At 45.2% G+C, this 27,225-nt stretch overlaps 1 protein-coding gene across 1 annotated transcript; it reads right to left on the reverse strand.

The window, feature by feature from the left end:
• Positions 1-4,014: 4,014 nt before the first annotated feature.
• LOC134860846 (lysine-specific demethylase 6A-like) lies at positions 4,015-27,122 on the reverse strand. Its single transcript, XM_063877682.1, is given in 31 exon segments — positions 4,015-5,205; positions 6,022-6,192; positions 6,666-6,792; positions 6,877-7,018; positions 7,126-7,313; positions 7,611-7,725; positions 7,807-7,955; positions 8,059-8,133; positions 8,229-8,290; positions 8,395-8,600; positions 8,687-8,792; positions 8,928-9,057; positions 9,775-9,999; positions 10,001-10,629; positions 12,597-12,962; positions 13,103-13,210; positions 13,652-13,723; positions 13,803-13,928; positions 15,952-16,089; positions 17,118-17,337; positions 17,433-17,531; positions 18,035-18,161; positions 18,244-18,337; positions 18,750-18,784; positions 19,878-19,932; positions 20,148-20,268; positions 20,475-20,533; positions 20,959-21,008; positions 21,203-21,311; positions 26,440-26,503; positions 26,627-27,122. Coding segments are annotated over 31 exon segments (4,380 nt in total). The 5' UTR covers positions 26,809-27,122; the 3' UTR covers positions 4,015-5,175.
• Between the last annotated feature and the right edge of the window lie 103 nt (positions 27,123-27,225).

The raw sequence follows: 27,225 nt of genomic DNA on the forward strand, positions 1-27,225 counted from the left end.
AGGAAAACCAACTCTTAATTGAAGACTCATTGTGCAGAAGCTGAAACACAGTGTCGGGACGCGTCCTGTGAAACAGCCTTTCGTGAAAACTCAGAAGAGTGAAGCTAGCGTCACATGACCAACAGATGGACGGACACATCCGTAGTACATGGGGGACTGTAGCAGCGTGAGCCAGATCAACAGCTGAACCCAGCTTTCCACTAACAGGCTCTGTTTAAACATGCAGCGAGGGGAGAGGGGGTGTGGGGGGGGGGGGAGGAAATCTGTGCACCTCTTTTCCTCCAGCAAAATGTCTTAATCAAATTCTAAACAAAAGAGGAAGTTACTGCCTGGATACCTGCAGGACTGTTGCTTCAAAGCAGGACACACACACACACACACACACACACACACACACACACACACACACACACAGACACACACACACACAGACACACACACACACACACACAAACCTGGTCCCTCTCCCTCTTTTTTATCTGAACACTGTGCTAATTACTCTCCGTTTCCATCGCAACGGGTAGCACCTCTTTTTTTTTTGTTATCTTGGTTAGGCCAATCGCAAACACGCCTCACACATCTTTATCGAGGCGACAGCTTGTATTTTCGGGTGGATGGATTTTATCCCGCAGTGAGGAGACAATTATAATTATCCTTAAAAATTATCAAGAATGAAAGAGTTTCTGAATCTTAAAAGGAGGGAAAATGAGGCTTTATTTAATATATTCAATCTGACATTCATTACAAAAAGTTTGTATTGCATGTATATGTGATCAGGTATTTCATTATACCAGATTTGCATTCCTAGCACTGCCAGAACAGATGGAACAGCAATTATTATAATAAATTATTAATATTTTATCGAGCAGAGATAGAACTTGTTGATTCAGCGAGGACAAGTTATTATAAAGGGATCTATTCATCTGTCCTTCTCAGCTATGTGCTCTCGGTGTCACACATTTGACACAGTCACACATTTCCTCATAGTAACTCGAAGGGTCTGAGAACCAGCAGTGGTAATTACAGGGGAGGGGGGGGGGAGAAACGACACTGGATTGGATTCAAAGAGTTGCGCCTTTAACTCAAAACTGAGGGACGGAGGGGCAGAAACGAGAGCGGGATAGCCTGAGAAAACAAAAAAAGGGGAAATGATCGGGGACTCAGGGGCCCTCGGCTCATTACTCATTAAACACACAGGAATGTTGTGCGTCTGCGGAGTGAAGCAAGGCTTTAAACATTAAATTCAAAGGATTGGCTCTCTTTCAATTTCCATTAATAGTATATAAACACATTTTTAAGACATCAAACTACTCACAGATTTAGCTAACACTACACCAGCAATTTTCATTAATATCACAAAAAAGGTGTTTCGTTTTCTTTGGTCCATATTGATGTGACATAAATCCACATTAAATATGAATTATACACACCAAATGGTGTAAAAATAAGGATTAACCCTTCCTTTTTTCACATGCCTTAATGCCACATTATCCTCAATGACCCTGGGTTTTGTGAATGGGCAGCAGGAAGCTCTGCCATTGGCTGAGAGTGACAGCCAATAAGGGAGGATCACTTGCATCAGAGGCGGGAGTGCATAAATGGAAGACATCTTTAGAGGTCATGGCCCGGTGTGTGTGCGTCTGCAGGTGTGTGAGTCTCACACATTGACCTACTTGGTTTATTGCAGGCATCTATACATAGCTGTGGGAAACGCAGGCAGACAATCATCCCGGTTTTAAAATTAGCAGTCATGGCCACCTGTCTGTTTCTCACAAAGGCGGAAACGCCAGAGCAGGCAGGGCAGCGATGGAGGGAACAGGAAGGAAGGAGAGGGGGGAAAGGAGGCATTGATCCCACTGCTAGTTTAACTCCTCCGTCGGTCTTTCTCTCCTGTTTTCCCCCACTGCGACACAGGGAGGCATTGTTAGGAGGTTTGGATTTAAAGAGGGGAGGGGGGTTGTTGGTGGTCTGGGCCAAGCAGAGTTCACATACCTCTCTGCTGGATCACTGCCAGACTTCCGAGAGGATATAGGTGGGAGATATGGGGGGACTTAAAGGACTAGAGCAATGTTTTGGGACTGAACCTCTTTGGTTTTGCATGCACTTATAATGATTTTAACCTATATTTTAACTCTTTCGTAAAGAATTGCATAATCTTTCTGCCACCTGCATCCCCTAACCCATTTCTCCTCTTCACTGTATCATAAAACTCTAGTTTCCTGCCTTTGTCACTTCAGACAGCCAACAGGAAGTGTTCATCTTCTTAACTGATGAAGACTTCCTGCGCTAAAACTGGCATCTTGTTTCCTAGAATCACGATTTTCCAGCCCACACGTGGGTTTGTTCATGTGTGTGCCTGCGCCAAAGTAAAAGAGTGTGTGTATAGAGTGTCAAAAAGTATTGCAACAGCCTAATATCGACACTGCTTTATGGCCACCAAAGATTCAAGCTTTCATTACTACGGTTGGATTCTTAATTTCCCGACTGAGCCGTCTTGTGTGCAGTCAGATTTCTCCTATTATTAAAGTGGTTCTGATCACCAACCTCTTTTTTCTTCCAGTTCTCCTGACAGACTTCAAAGAGCAGATGGACACTCCAGGAAAGGCGTCGGAAAGTCCTCCATCGTCCATCTGTGACAGTCAAAATGGTTGCGCAAAGGACAGCCATCTTGGTTTCAGCATTGGAGCAGAGGGACTGTACGAAGCAGAAAGGCAATAAGGAAGATTGGAAGAAAAATGGCAGTTTAGCTTCTTTTCCACATGCACCTAAACCTTTAAATGCTCTTTTTGAATATGTAAATGTTCATGAATACAATGCTTTAATACTACATTTTTCAAGCAGACATTTTTTTCTGAAATTGAGTCCTGTTAGCAGCTCTGTGAGGAAGTACTTAGATCCTGTAGTGCTATGAGCTACATGCTAACCACAATGCCAACATGCTTAGCAAATATTTACCAGGTTTATCTTTTTATTTCAACTCATTAGAATGCCAACATTTGCTTATAAGCACTTAAAAAAACACAAACTGTAGCTAAGATCAACAGAAACTGTAGCTAAAATCAACATATTAGCATGCTAATGTTTACTAACTAGCGCCAAACATAGTCACAGTGTTGTGTTTTTAGCATGTTAGCAATCTAACTGAAGCTATAAACAGCTAATCCACCGCAAAATACATGTAATTGTTTTAACAGACATCATTTACAGCTGGGTTTGAAGTAATCCACTTGACAGGGTCACATATTACCCAAAAAAAGAGCATTTATGAGTCAAAGTGCAAGTGGGAAAAGGGCTTGTTAGCTGCGTAGTTAGCAAGCTTCCTCTTCTTATGTCAATCCAAGTCTTTTTTTGAATACTATATACGGCTATTTGAATATTATATATATATATATATATATTATTGTATTCTCACCTACATCATTGGCCAACACTGCTGACACACCTAGGGAACCAGCTTGCTTGTCATATCCCAGGAAGAGGAAGTGTTTCCCTTCTAAAGTTCCTGTCTTCCTCCCAGGTGGCCATCTTGGCTCTGTTTGGTCACAGGGTGCTCAGCGGTTGCTCAGTAGTCAGTGTAGATCCTGTGGGGCTGGCAGCAGCTACATCTGGCTACTGGGTCTCTGCTGGCCTCCATCATATTCGCTGTTTATTAATGCGTTCCGTAAACACCTATCGAATGAAGAGGGTTTTTCAGACACTTGGGATTTTGGATTTTCAAATAAATGTGTTGCATGGGAAGAGAAAGCGTTGAATAGAGTTAATCCAAGACTGAATATGAAGGAATTTATTATAAATGTAAATAAAAATGACATTTTGAGATACTGGTAGAGGTTTGAACCTGGCATACAGTGTAGGATTCTGTGTGTGTCAGTCTACAGCTACATTGTCTGCTGGGTTTCAGACCTTTACTCACACACGATGTTTTATACGTGGTTTATTGCTTATTTACTGTAAATGATATGAAATGATCACGTGAAAGTGTTGTGTTGTGTTCGAGGAACCAAAAAACACGGATAATTTGACAACTTTGTGTTTATTGACTCATCATAAAACATTCTTCAAACAATAAAACAATTTTAAATGTCCGTTTCTGTACAATGCTTGCTAAGCAATTTTATTTATATATAGAAAATGTATGAGGAGTTGTGTTAAAATGACAAAACTCCTTCAAATTTTAATGGCAGGTACTCTGGAAAAAATAACAGCATTCCATCAACAAATATTTTCAAGCAATAAATATGTATTTATAAATAGTGTAAATTTACATCAAGATTAGAAACATAACGAAACAAAAATCACAAATTATTCCATAACGCTATGTGCAACCCATTCTCTTTGTGACTTGGCTAGTACGTTTTTTTCAATTTTTCCTTTTTTTTACCTAAGAAACAAACAAAACAAGACAAAGATAAAACATAAAAGCCGTAAAAAGAAAGAAAGAAAGAAAGAAAGAAAGAAAGAAAATCACCTTCACATTACAATTTTTTTGGGGGAGATTTTGCTGTCCAAAGAGTCTTAAAATGACTATCTACCATAGAAAAAGACCAAGTTAGGCTAGTGCTCCTTAGAAGGGGGAAGATTTTGGGGGGGATATTCAATAAATCAAACATTTTATCCAGAATAAAAGAACGAAAAAGAAGGAAGAGAGAGAAAGCTTGTCAAGTCAGTAGTCTTTTACGGGGTGGTGTTGCCAGTCGTGACAGTTAACAAGTATCTACAAAACATTTTCATTAAGAGCCCCCCTGTTCCCAACCGTTTTTGATTAAGTCCTCCATTAAAACAGGGCTGAACCATTGTCAGTAGAGGGGGCTGGGAGGCGGGGGGGGGGGGGGGGGGGCGGGGAGGAGGAGAAGAGAGTCCTGTGAGCTAGCTCGGTGGCGTCCCCCTCTGGAAGGGCCCCCAGCACTTTCAAACAGGTTGCATAGACAGACACACTCGGCCGCCTCAGCCTCCGTCCGGCCGTCGCGATGGAGACTAGCCATTATGGCATGGGGTGGGGGAGGAGGGGGGGGGGTGGTGAGGGTGTGAGGGGTTAGGGGGAGACGGCCTTGGCTTTCCTGAATATCAGAAATGGTCCGTAGATGTTTTGTTTGTTCGTTTTAAACAAAAAAATATCTTAATACAAGTTCCTGTGAATGGGCTTCACAGCAGAAGAAGAGGAGGCGTCACCTAATGTCAAGATGAAGATGAGTGAAGAGGAGGGGCCTGGGGAGGAAGAGGACATGAGAGTTAGTCATCGAAGTCATAGGGAAATCAAATACCAGGCAAAAAAATCATTCAGCATTCACTGTATAGCAAGTTGTTTTGCAGGGTCTTAAGGGGCTTTACAGTATGTGCAGATACCCTCTGTCCAAGAAACTCCACAATTAACGGGGAAAAACGGTAATACACCTCAGGGGGAGTACCAGAGAAGGATCACAGCCAGGACGGATGGAGGTCAATTGTATGGCTTTGAAAAATAATACATTAAAGTAAATATGATACGATAACATACACATATTTTCTTCCTTAGCATTTTTTACTATGAATTTTCTATTGGATTACAAAGTGTATCAGGACAGGTTAGTGGCAATACAAATCAAGGTTTCTGTTTTTTAGTTTAGTAACCTCTCCTTTCGCGCACTTTATCTATTTGACCATTTCTATGATGTCCTCTTTTGTTGCATGATAACTGAGAATGCATTTTTAAAACAAAAGCCACATTTTGGCATAGGCTTGTCTATGCTTGTAGGAGCGATGAATGACACGAAATGGAGATTTTTGTTGTGAATTTAATAAGGTTTTTGATATCATTTATCATTCTGTGATGAATTATGTATGAGTACACATGGAAATAGGCGGCACTCATAGTGAATATAACCCTGCGTGTGGAAGAGAGGGTGGCTGCATTTTGTTTGTTCCAGAGTGTCTGTTAAATAAAACAAAAACATTCCACATAAACCATTATTTATGTAGTTTATTCATGTTCATTTGACTTTATTTTCAAACAGGAAACAAGCGGCCCTCAGAGTTGAGACTTACTAATGTGAACTGGTCGTAGACCTGCATCAGGTCGTCCATGCGGTGCTGCTCCAGGACTACGAAGTTATCCAGGGTGGCGCTGCCTTTCCGCGCACAGTCCTGGCAGTGCACCACGTACTGCTTCTTGGACAGGAGCTCGCGGCGCACAAACAGCAGGTTGAACACCTCCACCTGCAGAGCGAACATACACACACGCATATTTAAAAAAAAAGAGAGCTCCGATTGAATAGCTTCAATGTCACTATTATATCGTGGCGCTCAGCTCTGATTCGTGAGTCTGAATGGAGCAGAGGCTGTGGTGGTAATGTCATCTAGGGACGGATCCTCGAGCAATAGATGGTGCATAATACACTCATTTCCAGGACACAATGGCAGCAGGCGTTTAATTGAAAACGGACACATTTCTGCTAAATAGCTGAAAGCCGTGCATTCAAGTAAAATCCATTTAGCACACCCGTTAATTAGCGCTAACAAGGCGGCCTTTTAATACACTGTTCATGGACCAACTGAAATGGTAAAGTGCAGCGTTGTGGCATAAATGTGTGCGCTAAGTGAATTTTAATTCCACACACACATGTACTGAAACAGTTCAGCGCTACACCCACATCATATAGATCAATGCTGAAATGCTCCCACACACTGACCTCACAGATGGTGCAGTAGTGGGCCGGCTCGTCCCGGGTCCTCGGCCTCAGCACCGTCTCCTTGCCTGCTGTCGCCAGAGCTTCCTTTACCCACTGGCACTGCTTCAACGTCCGCAACAAGCAGTACCTGCGACGACAAGACGTTTAAAATAAAACCCAGCCGGTGCAAGCTTTAAATATAAACGCACAAGCGGCTGATTCCGTGACTCACTTGATCATCTCAAACAGCTTGTGGTCGGACACTTTGATGTTGCGCGCCATGTTCCAGGAGAGGTGCACCATGGGAACCATTGACTTGACGCTCTGGAGCTTGTTCCACTCGTAGCGCTCCACGGCCAGCTTGTACTGGTGGGCTGAAAGAGCACGAACACAGGATGTCATCGAGAGGAAAGACGCATCAAATATGTTTAAAGTGCATCCTCTCCACGGTTTAACCCATATCCCATAATCCCACGCGTACCGGTGAGAGGTCCAACGTTCCAGGCGATGTTGTTGCACCACCCGATGGCCTGCACCCAGTGCACGGTGCCGGTATTGAGCCACACCAGGTCCCCGGGCCTCTGGATGAAGCGGTACACCGGCACGTCGGCCTCGTACAGATCCTCCAGGTTGGGCCACCACGAGCCCATCAGGAAGTTGATGTTGTTCCTGCAGGGGGGGGAGAGTTGTGATGAATATAGGACATTTAAGAGGCCCTATTCTGCTTTTGTGTGGTTTTCCCTTTCCTGAAGTGTGGTATATAGGTTTGTGTGCATGTAAATGGTCTGCAAAGGCTAAAACCCCAAAGTTTCTCACGATGTAACACTCACACTGCTATCGGCTAGCGCTCCAACACATTACGTGATAGGGTAAAGGGAGGGACATCTCTCTGACATGTCACAGTAGAGACACAAAATCCAAATATGAACCTGAAGAGGGTGTGATGTGTGTTTAAACTCGTCTTACTTTTCACAGAAGTTGCTCATCACTCCCCAGTAGGGCTCCGGCACGGCAAACCATTCGCAGTCTCCTGGGCCGATGTTGATGTTGACGGCACAGAAGTTGTTGTGTTCCTGGTGACCTGGAGACAAACAGAACCATTTTCAAAAGGAACAATCCACACAAAAATCACAGAAAGTCGTTTTTTCGTGAGTATAATTACCTGCTATCCTGCTGCCGGGGACCTTCATGTAGAGCTGCACTGTGTTCATGCCCAGGATGGTGTGGCCCACGTGGCTCAGCAGGTTTCCGGCCGACACGACTCGAGCGAAGGCCGGGAGTTTACTGAGCTCCTGGAGTTGCTGTTTCCACCTGGGGGAGAGATGAGAGGTCGACATAAAGAGTGTAACGCTTTAAATTTGAAATGCTTGTAGCTGATTGTTTTAAATCCAAACAGATCCAGATCAGGACTCACTTCCTCTCGTCCGACACGTCGATGTTGGTTCCAAACTTGATGTGCTTTAAGGGTCCCCTTCGTTTGCGTGCAACACTGAAAACACAAACATTTACAACAGCAATATGGAGCTTTTAAATGGCGATCAATCAAAGAAATAAAAGGTTATTAAATATAAAAACATGATGTACCTCTCTGCTGACGCTGGCTCTGTATCCGAGGGCTCCTTTAGTGCCTTCTTCTCATTCTCCTCCTGAAAACAGACAGGAAACTTATTAAAACAGCAGCATTTGTATTATTTTGTCACCTTCACTGTCCTATTTTTTCCCTTAGTGGAACACAAATAGCTTCACTGACCCGCAGGGACTCCTGGAAGGACGCTGCCTGATACTGGGCGTATTTGGCGATGGTGGTGTGGGCTCGGGCGCTTTCGCAGCGCCACATCTTCTTGCTGCCGCTCGGGTCCCAGTTCTCATCGGCGGGCTGCGAGAGCTGCGTCCAGACCTCCACCAGGTGCTCCGGGTTGGCCTCCACCAACGTCTTCGTGGAGAATAGACCCAAGTCTGCAGAGAGACGCAAAAACATCAATTAAACGCTGAAGTGTTTGTGATAAAAGGGAAGGGAATAAGTATGTAAACAAAGCATTTACCCAGTTTGAGTGCTCCAGCCAGTCCTCTGATGACCGTGACGGGGTTGGAGGGGTTTGTGCAGAACTGGTGCAGTGGGGGGAAGAAAGCATCCCTCTTGTTCTCCAGCTGCTCCACAGACAGGAAACAGGAAGTTAAACGAAAAAAGAAAATGACCCTCTGCTTTAATGAACGACACTCATCAGGTTAAAAGAGCTTTCCCTGCTCATGCATGCTGCTGAACATTTAAGGGGGAATACTCACATAGATGCTGGGTGTGGGGGGGTTGAGCTTGTCTTTGGGCAGGGCTGGTGAGGGTGGAGGGGGCAGCCGGGGCGGGGGGCACTTATCGAGGAGGATACTGCTGTTGGAGAGACCATTCCTCCCCAGGTTCCTGCACGACATATTGTAAGTTACACACCAGCAAAATACCTCACTCTGCAGTGCTGCATGCATTAGCTACATGCCGGGGGGGGGGCCACATTTGACCAACTACATGTAAAATAGTCAAATGGAAATGAATTGCAGCCAAATGGAGGAATCTGCTCACCCGAGTGATCTGCGCTGAATAATATCTGCATGGCAACACGACTGCCCAGTAGCCTTCAGTGTTGTTTACAGTTACATAATGATGTGCCGTTGGTGGTGCAGTTACTCTGAAACGCCACCGGGAGGAGACATCTCCAAAACAAACCACTGATCCTCCTCTCATTGTCACAAACAGCCTCTTTTTCCCCCTATTTAGCTTCCAAACTCCACTTCATGCAAGAAATATCCATATTAAAATGACTTCGTTCCTACATTTAATTCATGCCTTTCAAACGTTGCATGCATCTTGCACGTTGTCGCATTAAAGCTAAATTCATTTCCATTAATCTACACCACTTTTGTACTTAGCACAGTTTAAACTCAGCCCTGTCTGTGTTTATAATGTATCAGCGCAGCCTAGGTTTTAAGGGATGTTACAAAAAGGAGCATTAGCCAAACGCTGCAAATCCAGAGCAGACTCCTTAAGTCAACAGCATCCTTTTCCTGCCAAGAGGAATAAAACACGGCTGGAAATATCCGAGAGCATCTGCAGGACACCACCATGTGAATAAAACGGGCTCACCTGCAGGCCTTGAGCACGTCTGTGGAGCTGGGGTAGATGGATATCGACGAGGAGGACGAGGACGAGGAGGAGCTGTGTGCGTGAGGAGGCGTAGCTTTCAGACTGGTGACGGCGGGCGGCTCGGCCTTCAGCGGGCTCTGAGAGTCCTCTGAGATTCCTCCTTTGCCGTTACCGTTCACGGCGGGCGCGGCGGACGTAGTGGCGGCGGCGGCGGCGGGGGACGTTGGCGGGGCTGTGTGCGCCCGTCTGCGTGTGTTCTGAGGATTTGGGGGAGGGAGTGGCGGTGGATATGGCAGAGATGGGCGAGGAGGCGGCTGAGCTGCCCTGCGCATGCGGGGTGGAGGAGAGGACGGCCGGGTGGATGTTGTTGACTTTCTTTTCGGACGTGGTGGATGAAATCCCTTGCGACGGGCCCTCCCCCTCCTCGGGGCCCTTCCCCCCCGCCAGCAGGGCAGATAGTCTAGGATTGTCTGCGCTAAGGCTCGGCTTATCACCGCCTTCCGCCCCCTTGCCGTCCTCCGAGTGAACGTGATTAGCTAGTCCGTCCTGCTGCGTGGTTTTGCCATCAGCTGACGGCGGCGTCTTCCCCTCCGGGCCCCCGTTGCCGAGGGAAGCGGCTGCCGTGGCGATGGCGGCTGCGGTGTTGCTATCTTTGGTAGCACCAGGTGCTGCTGCTCCACCTGAGGTAGAGGAGAGGGGGAGGGAGGGAGGGGACGGGAGGTGGTTGTGAGGCTGCGGTCGTGGCGATGGGGCGTTAGTGGAATGTCCAACCTGATTGTTGGGGGTCTGGGGGTGAGACAGGATCCCCTCACTACTGGAGCCCGATGCATGTGGAACACACCCCTTCTGAAGCCCCTGCAGGGAGGAGAGAGGAACTGTTACACATTGGCTAGCGCTCATTGGCCTAACGTGATAGGCTAAGAGGCGGGACATCCCCAACAGAGCCGGCCAGTTAACCAATCAGAGCCGACTGGGCTCTGGTTTCAGACAGAGGGTGAAAAGAGGTGCAGCAGCACAGGCAGTATGAGAAAAATGAAGAGCTTTTTGAACATTACAGCATGGAGACATGTCACAGTAGACCAGTGGTGGGCCGTCAGGGCCAGCAAGGCCTTCTCTGCTGGCCTAAACATCATCAGAATATAAATTAAATTGTGATATATTTTTTCCACAAATACGTATTAAATTATTCCCCATAGTTTATTCTCTTCATTTTATAGCGTTCGTCTTGGCTGCGCTGCTTCCAGCCTCAGAACGAGATTTGGAGGGCTGGCCTTTATGTTAGAGCTTTTATCCAATCATATTTCAGCCATAATGTGTTGCTAGGGTCAAAGAAATCTGCCCTTAGGCCTTCAGAATCAACAGTGCGGGCGCCTGTAGCTTAAAGTGAACGCAAACAAAACTGTGGCGTTAACCAATCAGATTTCGAGGTGGCGACAATGGGCCAGCTAGCAGGCGTACGCTAACGTTAGCACGTGCACATCTTCTGATTGGATACGCACTATTGAGAGGCAGAGCTAGGCAGTAGGCAGAGCCATACAGTCTATGGGCAAAGCTAGCAAACAGAACTAGAACTTGAGCGAGCTAATTTGTGTAGATTTCTACAAGCTATTTTTTTCAACCCACAATGGCTGAAGGAGGAGAAGAGATCAATTTGGTCGAAGATATAATAACAACGCCATTTTCAAAACGAACTTTTCAAGTAAAGCTACACATCTTGAAAAGGGAACGACCAACTCCAACGCTAGCGAGCCTAGCACAGCAGGGAAACTACGAGCGGTACCCCTGGCTCACAGCCTCCGAGAGGCACTGCAAATTGTACTGCCGGGAATGCCTGGTATTTGCAACTGATCGATTTGGTGTTTGGAGCCACACTAAATTTGCAAACTTGAGTTGTCTAACCAAGGCAGCAACGAGACACCAAAGCACAGCTGGGCACTTGGAAGCACTGGTGCTTTTGAAAACCTTTGGGGACACCCGAGTGGATCTACAGCTCAACGAACAAGTGCGCAGGGAAACGGAGCTCCACAACGAAAGGGTGAACAAAAATAGGGAAATATTGAAAGACTGATTGATTGTGTCCTGTTTTTGGGTAAACAGGAACTTTCATTTATGGGACACGATGAAAGCGCCGAGTCCAGAAACAGAGGAAACTACGTGGAGCTTCTTTCTTTTCTTGCTGAGAACAACACAGATTTGCATTACCACCTGTACACAAACAACATGTTTACTGGGACGTCAGGCAAAATACAAAACGACCTGATTTATGCTATTGCTGAAGTGATGGGAGAAGAGATCAAAATGAAGATTAAAAAAGCACCCTTTGTCGCTGTTATGGTGGACGAGACGTCAGATGTGGGTAATGTAGCACAGCTGGCACTTGTCCTGCGTTATGTGACAGACACAGGTGTCAAGGAGTGGTTTGTCAGATAATCTGATTAATTAAGTTAACTGTAAATGCTGATGTAGCCTATTTATTATAAATGCTTCAGAAATATTAATATAACTCTGTTGTACTTGACTATGTTAAGGTGATGCAACGCCCGGTTATACTGCGTTTCTGTCTAAATGTATAGTTTCTAGAGCCATGGCGTCATAATGATGGCATTAAGAGGTGGAATAATTCAGGTAGGACTGTGTCGGACATCACTGAAGGCCTAGGTGTGAAATGCACGGCCCGCCACTGCAGTAGACACAAAATACAAATATGAAAATGAAAATAATATGTCCTCTTTCTTCTCAGTGTCTTTTTACAATTTCAGTCACTATGTTAAATCTCAATCACATCCATATCAACAGGCAGTGGTTACTGGGGGAGGTCTCACCTGAGAGGAGTTTAGGTGCAGGGCCGGGCGCGGCGTGGCGTCCTGTGTTAGCGCGCTTGTGCAGGTGTGAGGTAGCAGTGCTGCGTCGCCGCTGCCGGCAGGTTGCAGGTAAGGCACGTCTCCGTTGGGTCCTGTGGCCGCGGGCCCCGACTGATTATTACTTCTGTTACTACTGTCGACCGCGGGGAGGGGGTCTGAGTGTCCGTGTGCCCCAAGGCCCACGGGCCCGTTGGCAAGAGGCGGGCATAGGGGCCGGTGGGGGCCCAGGTGGGGCCGGAGGCTGGGGTTAGGGGAGGGGAGGGAGTTGGTAGTGGGGCCGTTGGGGAGGGAGGGGCGCACCTGACCTCCTGAGGCATTCTGTCTCATCTGGAAATAAAAGGATGGAATTCAATTAATAAAACACATTTTTTTTAATGTTATTGATGCAGGAAGTGGAGCACATTGTGTGTGTGTGTGTGTGTGTGTGTGTGTGTGTGTGTGTGTGAGAGAGGGAGTAGTATATGTACCTGGTGCTGGTGCTGCTGCATCATGGTGAGCTGAGCCTCCAACTGCCCCAACATCTGCAGCTGGGGAGGCTTCAGGCTCGCTCGGTTACCCCGCAACTGTTCCAGCACCTGCAACAGAAATATTTAAATACTATAAATAGAGAAGTGGAGCGAAGACAAAGACGGCTAAAGTTGGGCGTGATGACATTTAGCGGTCTCGTTCAGACACTAGTTAGCGACCTCCACTTTTGTATTCACCATTATTTACGGTCTTCATGTTTTGATAACCGCGTCGTTCGATTCGGAACAGGAAGTGGAAAATGCTGAGTCATTTCATGGTTTTACAACTCATTCCTGCACCACTCCATTTCCTCTTGTGCCTTTATGTCCCAGTGGCTAAAAATGACTTTTACTGCACGTTTTAACTTCAACATCTTGAGTTTATAAAACATTTATTAATTTTCTTCTAACATGGCGCAACTGTAACGTGAGCTTATTTCCCCTCGGGATAAAAACGCATTTTGATTTGATTGGAAAATAAAGAAACCATGTGAGAGCGCTGGTACTAACCTGTAATTTCTGCGGGGAGAGGTACCAGTTGGGGACTGGTTGCTGTGGGGGGTTACTGACCCATGAGTCTCCCTGAGAAAAACCACATGTAAAGTGTGAAGATGCGATTACAGACACAGATAGATGACTTCTCCGAGAGGAAACAGCTTACCTTGCCCGGGCTGGAGGCTCTCCTCCTCTTGGCGGGGCAGGACTGGTCCTCTACTTGGCCTAGCGGACCCACGTGGGGGGGCAGAGAGGGCCCACCGCCTTCTGCACTGTGATTGGGCTTACAAGCCTGGAGGGGGAAAGGGGAAGGGCGCAGGCAGCAAAAGAAAACGCAAGGAGGAGGAAGGAAAAAAAAAAACGTAAATGGGAGGACGTAACAAAAAGGTCATGGAGGACGAGGAGAGGTTGGAGGAAGAAAAAAAAAGCAATCAAGCGTGTTTGTTTACGAAAAGAGGGGGAAACAAAGCAAAGCGAGGGATGGAGAGTAGGAAACAAGAGAGAAGGAAGAGCAATACTGTGATTGGGTGTTGGCGCTTCAACAGACAAGCAGAGCAAAAAAAAAAACGGTGTGGGTCTGAAGCTGTGACTTCATAGGGCAGCGTCGGCCCCGAGCTCCAGTCCAGAGGAAACCTGTCACTACCGCTGAGTGTCAACACCTGCAGCCCTCATCAAGAGTCCTGATGTTCTCCTTATTGCAATTAAGGATGCTATAAAGCAGCTTTTTCAGACACTAGCATTAGCTCTGAGGAGGATATGAGCCAGACGAGTTATTTGTTTGTATTATTATTCAAATGTGTGCTTGCCTTCTTCATTTAACACACAAATCTACTATTTCTTTTGTTTATCTGCACTGTACGCCGTAAATATCCCTGCTGCTGGACGAAAAAGAACCTTTTTAAGCAGATTTATTTTGTATTTCTGCCTCCATATAATATAAGAGCCATGAATCGTCTGCTACACCTATCATTCTGTATGTGTTCTGAGAGGAAAAGTATAAACCATAACATTAAATTGGATGTCAACATGTAATTTATCCATCATTTGCGTCCCGGTTCTTGCTGGAAGAGGCCTCGCTCTGAATTGACTCTCACCAAGTCACACACACACACACACACACACACACACACACAGAGACACACACACACACACACACACACACACACACGAGCTGCTCGCGTCTACTGTGTGATGATGGCCGTGAAATGAGTGAAGTGCTGATGAAACACTAGGGGGCGTCACTGAGCAGCTGCAGGACATCTAAGGTCAACTACTGAGAGGTGGAGGGGGGGAGGAGGAGGAGGAGGAGGGGGGGGAGGGAGGGAGGGGAGGAGGGTGGACAGAGCCAATGGGAAGCCAGGGTTCGGGCAGCACGACCTCACCGATCACAGTGGCAGTAAACGCCAGTGAGTGCGAGAATGATTACAATCACAGCCACTTGACTTCCAATTAGAGATTAAGCGCAGGTAGGAAAATTTAAAATTGATTTTCAGGGGCAAGGGAGGAGGAGGAGGGGGGGTAATCCGGAATACCACATTGGATTAAAACCAGGATTAATAGAAGTAGAAATTGAATGGGGAAGAATTATCAAAAGCCTGCATGAAGTGCTTTTTTTTTTCTTTTTTTTTTTGGAGTGATGGGTGAAGCCGACGGCACGGTGGAGAAGACAGGAAGTGCAGGACTGGGTAACACTTGGCTGGACCCCGACTCGCTTTAGAACAGATGCCATAAAGCAGCCATGACGTGGACTCTTTTAAATAGAGCGTGAGAATGATTTATAAAAAAACAGGCGATTTAAATCCACATTAAAAAGGTTTGATGTTTTATCATTGTGTTTGGGGTTACATTTAAAAAACATTATAATTATAACAGATTTATAAAATCTAAAGAGAAATTAAACTGTATTGTTAACTGTACATTAAATGAATGTTTACCTTTTATTTCTTTTAGCCCTGGAAGTAGGTGTATGTATATGTGGAATTATTTTTATTTATGTGTGTATTTATATATATATTGCTGTAAAAATGTAATACTTGGGTCCCTGGTCAAAAATGTTGAAACTGGATGGGGTTTTTTCTTTATAAGTTACATTTTGCCCACCAATTTCGTCTGTATTTTTATTGAATTAGTAGTAACGCATCTTAATATTTTGCGGCTTCTTTAGACATCTGATCGTGGCGTGCAGCTCAACTGTTACCCACCAGTGTGGACAACAGAGCATGCGCGTGTGTTGACCCTGCAGGTATGTCTGTGTTCGAGGGGGGAGGGAGGAGGAGGGGTGGGGGGGGAGTAAGTTGCTCTATCTGGTCTCTCACCTGCTGTGGTGCACTGCTCAGGCCTCCCTGCCTGGAGGTTAGCTCAGCGGGGATTGGTAGACTCCATGCCTCCTCAATAAGAGGGAGCATTTTACTTTTACCCTGAAGGCTACTGAGCTGGGGGTTACTCAACTGAGCCTAGGGGAATGGAAAACGGCGTGAAAAATAAAAATCAAAAAATAATAAAACACTTTTTGGTAGGAAATAAAAAAAAAACGATGACCTCAAAACAATGATCAGCAATGGTAAAGAGGTTAAAAAACAGAAAGCTGGGTTGTGTCTCTGCTGGCCGGTTCACCTGCGTCACGTACAGCATCAACCACACATGAATGACATTCAGTAACAGTAACGCCCATTAACACAAGCCTGGGCAGGAGCTTGCGTTAATGCCATGAACGTATGCTAAATGTAACATTCCTTCATGCATATGTAGAGGAAAATGACATTTGCTGGGACAAAAATATAGATGATAAATCCACACATGAGATATGGGGATTGTCGGAGGTCTGGTCGTAGCATGTAGCATTAGCTTCCCCCAAAAAAGGATGAATCATCCCTAGAATATGTTTGTTTTAATCAAAAATAAGAGCAACCAGCCAGGCGAGGTGTTATGTAGAGCAATACTATCCCTTATGTTTTGGACGCTGGGTTTAGTAGTTTTCTCAGTGGAATAATATCTAGATTTATTCACATAGTGGCACTGGGAGGGGTTTCAACTTTAGTAGGGTTAAGGAGAAAAAGAGGAGTGCTTTTCCCAAAGACTCTTGTTAAATTCCCAGCATGCACCAATAGAGAAAAGGCGGTCAGCGTGTTTTGTTTGTATTTTGTGGCAGTAACTGCACGTCCGTATGACACATGGTGAAGCTGGATTCCCCCCCACAGTCCGCAGCTTCCCTAAGGGATGTCCCAAACTCATCCCGGCATGTTTCTTTTTTAATAGATCAGTATCTGCTGTCGGCCAATTGAGCTCTGTGGATTCACTGGAAGTCAACAGCGCTGCGAGCGAGTGACCCCGCGGAGCGTGCAAATTAAATGAACCGCAGCCAGCCGCTTCAATTAAAGCCGAGACAGCGAGTCGGTAAGCGCTTCACGGGGACATCCCTGCTTCTCCAATAATAGATGATCAAATCCAAAACACCTTCTGCTTTCCCCCCCTCTCCACCCACCTGCAGGCATTTGATGCGGTGTGTCAGCGCCGTGGTGTTGGTGCAGCCCTTGCTGCGCGTGGCGTTGATGTAGCACTTGATGGCGTCGTGCGGCTGGTTGCAGGACTCGTACAGCGTGCCCAGGTCCATCCAGGCGGCCGAGTGGCTGTGGTCCAGCTGCACGGCGCAGATGTAAGCCTGCAGGGCGTCCATGGGCTGGTTCTGCTGCTGGTACAACACCCTGAGGGGGGGAATGATTGATGGTGACAACATTATTTCCTTTTTACCTTTATCTACTGTGCATATGACACTTGACGATGTATCAGCAGCTCTTACCCTATAGAGCACCAGGTGTCTGCGCTGGCCTCGGATTTGTCGATGGACTGCCGATAGGAGATGAAGGCGTCCTGGACTTTCCCGATACTGGAGTAGCACCTGCAGGGGACACGGGCTGTAAGCGCTGTGCTGAAAATACAGAGCTTCTTTCTGCACATTTTCCTGCAACATTAACGGTTTCAATTTGTTTCTGTAACTGCGGTGCCGACTATCTTGGTTAGGACTCTTCTAAAAGACGTTTTTAATCTCAATGAGACTTTCCTGGTTAAATAATATAATAACACAGAGTTATGGGATGTCGTTTCAAGTCAAGTAGGTTTTTCTTCAACCCCTTCAGTTTAACTGACATTGAACATTAGAAACTGACCTTACGCCAATCTTAAATGGACTTCAACTAAAATTAGAGGTGGGATATATTTGTTTTATTTGTTAAGTTGGACCTCATATGCTCAAATAAAAAAATGCTTTAAAATGTAGTCCTTGGCAGGGCCATGTTTTCAGTCACTCTTCTCACACAGTGGGAACTCCAGGAGAAATGTACCACAACGTCTTTGCAAATCTTTCATGACATCCTCTTCTGATGTTGTGTGTGTGTGACATACCTGCCAAGGAAGTACCAGGACTGTCCGGAGTTGGGGTCGGCCTCTAGAGATTTCTGCAGACACTGGATGGCATAGCTGTCCCTGCTTGCTCTGTCCCCGAGCTGCTCCACTGTGTGATGCATCCAGCCTGGAAGAGAAGAGAATCTTTAAACTCTTGATTGGATGCAATAAATGTGGAATAGCACCAATTAAATGTCGAGTTTTCTCACCTAGCTGCTGCAGGGTAGTGGCCTTCACCTGTGCAGGAAGATCCTCCGCCTGCAGGAGGCTCTCGTAGGCCTCCTTGGCAGCCCGGTATCTCTTCTGGAGAGGAAACAAATGTGCAGAGAGTGTGAACGTGCGGGACAGGAAAAGACGTTTCACACTCCTCCAATCATTCCTCTGCGGCATTGTTTTCTGACACAGCACAAAGAATTCGCATTAGTGCCGCCGCCGCTGCTGCTACTGTACTTCTGCCACTAAAGGAGCGAGAGACCACCAGCATACAAAAGGGGGGGGGGGGGGAGAGCAGACTTTCTTGTTTCCGTAGCAACCCCGTCTCGATCGGCTGAGAGTAATGCCTTACACCCACCCACACTCTCTACTCAATTTTGTCAGCACCTGGTTCGAAATACAAAATAAAACAGGGGTTTCCCTCGCATTCACACGCACCGGGACTTAGACCAGCATAATTACAAATGCGTCAATTAATAAATTAAAGAAAGAAAGCACTTACCTGAATCTCATACAAATGAGCGATGTGGAACTGAACTGCAGAAAGGAAGAAAGAGGACACATGTTAAAGTGGAGGTTATTGAAGAAAAGTCCCCCTCCCTGACTGTCCTCTCGGTAAGTCTTTGCAAAGTCAGGGCACGAGGTGCGAGAGAGACGAGCCGCAGAGAGGAGAAGCTGTGCTCCTGGCGGCACCTTCCTTTGTCTGGAGCGCTGCAGTGTCTGATCTAAGCTGCCTGAGTGACTCTCAGCAGATGGAGGGAGGGAGGGAGGGAGAGAGAAAGTGAGGAGGGAGGAAAAAAGGGAAGAAAGACGGGGGCTGCCCTCGCTACATCTGTGTGTGTGGGGGGGCACAATGAGGAGACGATGGGCAAAAAAAAAAAGGAACAAAAAAAAGATATTGCCATCCTGTTGTCAAGGTAACAGGTACCGAGGCGGGGGAGATGAGATGGCAGCGGCATATCAAATAATACTGAACATAATCTAACACTCGGGCACGGGGGGGGGGGGGGGGGGGGGGAGAGAGAGAGAGGCTGCAGCAGGCTGAGAGGAGGCAGGAGACTTTAGCAGGTCTATTGTTGGTGTATTATAATCACAAATAATGAAAGGCATGTACAGAAAATCAATTCAAATATATTTTTGGTGCGTGTCCAACAAGTTCACATCCAGGGTTCCTGCAGATGAGACCTTTACACACCTCTTTAATAATATTTAGCCCTAATTTATCTGCTATATGCACAGTAATGGTCGAAGAAGTTGATCAAATATTGAATAATTGATATATAGTATTTCCCACATCAGAGGTCCAGGTCACCCAAGGTACATTTTTTATTTAGTATAACGACAAATAATATAATGCATGTATAGAAAATAAATAAATGCTGTTTCTGCTACAAGTTAAGAGCTTTAAATACCACTTTTCATAATATTTAAGACCGATGTTTCTACTATCTGCACGGTAATGAACGGTCATTTGGTCAAATAAAATAACTAAGTAATTGAATGCATTTAAATACGTGTTAAAGATATTGGAAGCCTGCTATCCACAGTTTCTATCCTCTGTGGAAAATGATCTTAAATAATAAGTTCATCAATAACTCAACATGTTATACGAGGTAAGAAAGGTGCTTACTTTCAGCTTTGGACAAAGTGCAGGGGTTGGAGTCAATCAAAGCCAGCTGAAAATGCTGCGAGGAAAACGGTACAATTTGAGTCAAAGCACACACACAATCAATCGTTTATAAAGTGGTACACCTCAAATCTGAAGCCGCATGGGGAGGTGACAATGCTACATAGGTTCCACATTGCCTATTTGTACGATAAGTCTTCCTAAGTGTGGTTCTTCTTTGCTGGAGGTCACAAATATTTAGGTAAGGTGTATCCTTTGCTATAAATGACCCACCTTTAGGCTTGACTCGTAGTCTGTGTTGACCTTGAACATGAGACCCAGGCGCAGATGGATCTCTTTGGCCCGAGAGAAACCCGGGTCGATGTACAGCACCTCCTGGAATGCTTTGATCGCCCTGAGGGTGCGGCGGAGAACAGGATGGAGAGACATAGAGGAAGGGAGGAGTCCAATATAGTACATTTATATATAGAATGCAAGTTCTGTTTGGTGTGAAATGGTTTAACGAGACTTCATGGATGCACTTTCATGAAAAAAGTAACAATGCTCTGCAAGTTAAATACTACTTCCTATGCAAATGAGATAGAGGAAGTTGTTACTCACCACTGAAAGGCATTATAGTGGAAGTAGACCATTCCCAGGCCGTACAGAAAGGCAGCATTCTGTGGAAAGAAGTGCATAATCATTAGATAAAATAAAGATGAATAAGGATTTAGACAATGCAATACGTCCCTGGAAGTGAGGCAGAAAAAAGACATACGCGTTTACATGACCTTGCAGCAGCTATGTGGTTCAGTAGAAAAATTGCTGTCAATCTCACCGCAAAATGTCAACATACCAGGAAAAGCAGAGAAAATGACCTGAAACCGCATTTCACACCTGCACCTAACCAAACTGAGGCCATACACACTTCCTGTGAGTGAGCCAGGGAGTGTGTGGGTGAGTGAGCATCATTGTGTGTGCGTGTGTGTGTGTGTGAGTAATTTCCAGGGCGTGAGTATTAGAAAGTGAAAGAGAAAGTGAGCATGGCAGCATGTGTTTGTGTGTGCGTGCGTGTGTGTGTGTGTGGTGTGTGTGTGTGTCTTACCTTCCAGTAGTCTGACTGTAAACTGTAGTACCTCTGGTATGCCGATAATGCTGTAAGGAAAAGGAGAGAGGCAGAGGATTCATCAATGTCACCACAACTCCGCTGAGGAGAAGTGGCCAGTCAGCATTTATTCACATGGAGCTGGAGCGGCGCCAACCTCTCGTCTTCAGATGAAGAACATGCGGCGAGGAGAGGGTGATTCCTCAACAAGAGCGGAGGAGGAGGAGGAGGCGGGACTACTCACCTTTTGGGTAATCCTCCAGGAGGAGGTTGAAGTGGCCGAGCTGGCAGAATAACTCCGGCTCCACTTTGCCCTCGGCCTTAAGGATGAGCGAGTCGTAGCAGCGAACAGCCTGGGAGGAGACAATGACATAGCGGTGTGTAAGATATACATACATACTACAGAGGAGGACTCATTGAGAACTTCTGAAAGTCAAGGCGCGGTTGGCGTCAGCTCCTTAACTTACATTCTTCTCTGCAGATAGACATCAGCCCTGGACTAAGTGGAAAGAGGTTTGCTGGAGATAAGGATGTGTGCTTACGGCTTTCCATTATAGATTGTCCTGCCCTGATAACCAGAGAAACAATAGCAGCGGCTGCCTGAGAGCTTAAGACCCTTACCAATTATATATTGTACCTTTTAACTCAAAGAAAACAGCCACAAATACGCTACACACTGACTTGTTCTCCATCAACCCGAGGCCCTATTCTGCTTTTTTGGGGTTTTCCCTTTCCTGTAGTGTGTTCTAAAGGTTTGTAATGCATGTAAATGGTCAGCAAAGGCTAAAATCCCGCCCAACCACAACATAGCTAACCAATCAGAGCAGACTTGGCTTTTGTTTCAGACATAGGGGGAGAAGAGGTGCTGCAGCACAGGCAGTATGAGAAAGATAAAGAGCTGTTTGAACATTACAGCACGGAGACATGTCAGAGTTGTAGAGACACAACATACAAATATGAACCTGAAAATGAGCATAAAATGTACTCTTTAAATCAGTAAGCCTCTCTAGAGCAACGCTTATGCTCTTCTTAAGCAAAGAAATGACACGCTCATGTACTTTTGGTCCCAAACCCAACCGGAATCCTCAGAATACTAATAATTGTTGAAACAGCGTCAATAACAACACCTATTTTTACATTCATCTTGATTCAGTATCTATCTTTCACACTGAGATAACAGATATAGAGTACATTCAACATACCTGATATTTCATGAGGTACTTAACTGAAGTTCTGATGCAAAACTATTTTAAAAATGTACATGATATGGATAAAATCTTAACTGGGACTCCTGACTGACATGACGGGATCTGCTGATGAAAGGCTGATCACTCTGTTGGAGTTGTGAGGACTACAGGAACAGTTGTTCAGGGATCTCAAAGACGAATCCTTCTTTTACCTCATAATAATACCCAACCTATCCGAATCAGCAATAATTGAAGACAGCTGACAAGACCCAATGCACGTGACGTCCAAAAATCAGAACTTGAACAGCATCTGCCCCAAAGAGCCGCTGACAAAGGGAGCCTAGTTGAGTCGTAAAGTGGGAAATCAAGCACTCATCGGCCATGTCTCTTCCCACACTAAGACACACAAACATGAGCACTCTGGCACTCCACTGACAAATCACTGAGGTCACTTCAGAGACGGGCTCAGCTGCTGCCCAATGCCGAGTGCTGTTCAAAGCCAACGACAAGCAGCTGCACGAGCAAGAAACTGCACAAGGAAATACAATTATGACGTGAGAATGAGCTTCATAGCGCCCCTTTATTAGACCGGCAGCATAGCATCATAGCCATGGTTTCATTCCAGCCTGCATAGCTGCGTAACATGACAACACATTCTGTGACATAATACAGAGAAGTGTTTACATGTGCTGCACAAGTGGCTGAAAGAGATTACAGATGTTGTCCACGACATTAAACGTAGTGTTGCAAGGAAATCCAACTCAAACTTTCCAGCTTTTCAATGTAGCAAATGAATGTCATTTTCCAATTTTAATAGAGTTTGATTGTCGGGGAGTAGGATCTAAGTGGTGGTGGGTGTCATGCAACCACGGTGTAGATTGTCTAATGTGTAACGTTCCATTTTACTACTTAAATTGCATTTACACGTCAAATACTCGAGGGATCACATGAACTAACCCTTACATTAATTATCATTTTTTGTGATTGGTTGACTTTTACTAATGATTTGGTTTTATCTAAAACTTGATCTACTTTCAACATGGATACATAGTCATCCGATGTCAGTTTATAAGCTTTATAGAGTCTCTCCAAAACACTGTTTTTCCAGGATGGTTTAATAATCATCTGAAATATTATACAATTACGCTGCACCATACGCGAGAAAGGCACGGTGCTCGGCTATATACAGCAGTCTATCCATCTTCGCTTTGGAATTACACTCATTAAAGTGAATTAAAATCAATCTTCTATTGGTATCCTGTTCATATCTGTGCGTGTACAAAGCCATTGTAAACAGTGGTGCACACCAATGAGAAGGATCTAGAAGTAGTCTCAACAACTGCTTGGTGTCAATAATGGATTTTCATACCATGTCTGCATTCTTGTTAGGATATTCCTTTATTTGTCACGTATGCAAGTGACTGGATTAGCCACAAACTATATGTAATATTGATATTCATAATGGCTTTGCAGGGAAAAAGGTGAGCTACACTTCTCACACCACAGTTTATTTGCTATGGTCGAACTTTTGACCTGCAGACACTCATTAAGACAACTGCGAGAAGATGCATGCACTGAATCCTGAGTCTTCTTTCTGTAGGGTGAATAAAACTCAGCCTCCATGCAACACAATGTTTTCAGTGTCATACAGGAACATAATATACAGAGTTTTTGAAGCACTAGCTCGCTGTTAACCTTCCAAAAAGCACTAAAGGTATCTTGTGACTATGGTTAAATTGCTTTTTCAAATTAAGTTATATTTTTATAATCCCCCGTGGGGTGAATTGTCCCTGTCCATCTTAACTATTAAACAGAGGTAAGCTACAGTGTGGCACTCGGGGCAGTGCTTTAGTCAGAGGCAATAAATGAGCAGCCATAATATTCAAGAAAAACTAACCTGAAGGAAACCCATGCAAACACAGCAAGAACATGCACAATCAAACTTCTTGCAGAAAGTGAACAAAAAGCACCAACAGATATTCACCCATGTAGAAAACACCCAAAGCTTATCTCCTGTCTAGTTATTCTAAGTTGGCGTCATTGACACCTAGTTACGGGTGATACAGTGACCTAGATCTGTCAGATATGTTGAACCACAGCTATACGCAAGTGGAGAGAGCAACAGTGCAGAGACGCAGCTAAGGCGACAGGCAGGGTAGTCACTCAAAACGAATACGCTTAGACCCGAAATTCAAAAAGCAGACTCAAATACAAAATATTTCACATAGGAGTCAGATGTAATTGAGGTTAATTGTTTGCGAGTCCACATTCTGGTCCATTACCCTGGTTGTTTTTATAAGCCTCTTATTCTCATTGGAGAGCACAATAAAATGTTTCAATTATTCAATGTGTCCAACGTGAGTATGGATGCAAAAAGACAACAACGCCTAATGATAAATAGAAAGCAATGTTATGCTATATGCCAATTTAAAAATCCAAACTCTGGTTATTAGCATAGTCAATACTAGCTCCTTCTGTGGATATTAGCCATGAGCTGAAATATCGTAACAACATTACCCAACATAACAGTATTCAGGGCCATGTTATCTAACTGACATATCTGACTCGTGTCGCTATCAGACTGCAATAACCAGCACATGCAGACATCTGAGGCTGGGGTTGGACCGGGCCCACAGCTATGTGCATATTTAACCAGGGTGCACAAGGGTATGTCACTAATATTTGGCAACAGACGCTAACTATGCAGCAAGATCGGGGTTTTGAAGGTGTCGACCGTTACTGCCGGCATAACGACAAAAGAAAGGATTGAATTGTGTAATGCACAAAATAACCTGTGAAACGCAAATTGTTATTTTAGTATGGCCCATAATATGCAGTAGAGACACAAAAAACATCTCACAGGGTTTGTGACGAATAGGACTTTTTTTTAATTTAAGGGTTGGCTGTTTTAAACTGGGATTTTTTTAGGGCCAGAAGGTGAACCAGAGCACATAACACAACTCCTAAATAAATTGTGTGCAAAACCATTGCATTAGTTTCAAAATATGTTAGGAAGAAACACACTAATTCATGAGCTTGTTCTGCTTTGAAAATAGGAAGTGCAGAGTTAAATGCAAGCATCATACACTGTCGATATTCTTTAGCAAGGATGGCACATCAGGGCTTGCTGCTGTTCCTGTGCAACTAACGCTAGGTAAGAATCCACACTTCCTAGGTATCCCACACCACCTAGCGAGGAGATCCGCGGACGCCCCTTCACACCACGAGCTGTCAACAGCACCATCTTCTCCACATCAACCGTTTTTCATGTTAATATCACACGGAAAGCACTTGTCTCAATGTTAGCCCCATAATGTGTTGCGCACAGGTAACATGACTGTGTTTAACGTGCAGCTTTCTATTAGGAGAGCACATGCAGAGCCAAACAGGGCCATTAAAAACTGTAAACAAAGGACATAGACACCGCCTAGGTCAGCAAGAGGAACACATCTTTACGAAGAGCAAAGACCCGAGAGGATAATGAAGATGCACAATAGCAACACATAAAGGATAATGAGCAATATTTTCATATCAGCTGGGTTATATAGCTATCGGTGTCACTCCGCCATGTCCCGCCATCTTGGACAGGCAACCAGCCATTAACGTTACTTGTAACGTTACCAACTCGTTCACAAATAAGCAGAATACGTGCATTCAGTCAACGCTGCAATGTCCCCCAAACAACCTAACTGAATGTAAAGGAGACACCATATCAATGCAAATGCTACGGATAGAAGCTAGCCCAGAGGAACGTAGAGGGGTAAACCTGTGCACACTGAAGAGGGCTACAGCGTTACTTCCACAAACAGTCACATAAAGATACGTATCTGTTTAATTTCAGATGTGAAAGCATAATGTTTGCAACGTTTTAATTACAATGCACTCCCCTATTTTTCCAGTCAAAAATGTGCTATTACACAAAACCGTGACGACGTTGAGTTGCAGGTTGCAAGTGCATAAGGATAAACAAAATAAAGTTAGCTATGAAGCTAACAGGGATGGGCGATTTCCTAACAAACTAACATATGTTTATAGCAATGTAGTAGCATGTAGAGGGGGATAGCAACTCGGCTAGCCGCAGGTGCAGGGTCGCTGTTCATCGGATGCTAACTAGCATGCTAACAGACAGGCTAAAAGAGGGGCTGCGGCTATAGCTGGCCTTTCCTTAGCGAGTGGGCCTGGGCTTGCTACTATGAGAGCAAATACACTGCCTTGCATTATAGTTGAGGAGTGGGTCCCAGGGATCAGGGTGTTGCTTTATTGTGTAAAAATAAATCCAGTTTAGATGTGCTACCTTCATCAACAGGGCCTTCGTTCTGGCGCCATCTTCATGAAGCTTCTGAAATCCAAACAGTGAGCTGCAAGCGAGAAGACAACACACTCAGAGCGGATCAGAAACATGATCGGCATGCACGGAAAGAACACAATCAATTTAAATAAAGTGTGTGATTATGTGACTGCAAAGGGTGTACTGTTCCGACCTGTCGATCCCGGCCAAACTGTCCCTCTCCTGGGCTGTCAGTGTCGGAAAGTCCTCCTCTGTTTCACTCGCTTTTCCCGCCGCCATTTTCTTTCCCTCATCACCACTAGAAGAAGAAGCCGAGCCGAGACTCCGAGCAGCAGCGCAGGCAGCGACGGCGACAGACACACCGCACGATTGCATGGAAAAAATCGCGACGCGGGGACAAACGCTTTGCTCCGCCGAATCAAAGAAGAAAAACTGAAAAAAAACCAAAACGATCAAAAACTTTTTCCCAGGATGAAAAGATGCGATTCGATATAGTAAATCCTTTCGGGGGGACACAAGCGCTCTCCGGGTAGCTCCTCAAACGTCACATTTTTCATCACAAAGTGATCCTGTGCCGCTATTTGAACGCAAATAAACTGATTATAGTATCCAAGATGTGAGTATTTCACAATAAAAGGCGTTTCGGCCGCGAAGATAAAGTTGTTATAATTGTGTCACCCAAGCGAACCCACGCGCCGCTCTAGCCACGCCCTCTCCCCCCTCATCAACCAATAGGAGCGGCCAAAACCCACCATATGACTTCCCTGCTTTAGCGTTCTTTAATCTTAAATA

The sequence above is a fragment of the Eleginops maclovinus genome, chromosome 24 (genome assembly GCF_036324505.1).
Source record: "Eleginops maclovinus isolate JMC-PN-2008 ecotype Puerto Natales chromosome 24, JC_Emac_rtc_rv5, whole genome shotgun sequence".
Taxonomy (NCBI): Eukaryota; Metazoa; Chordata; class Actinopteri; order Perciformes; family Eleginopidae; genus Eleginops; species Eleginops maclovinus.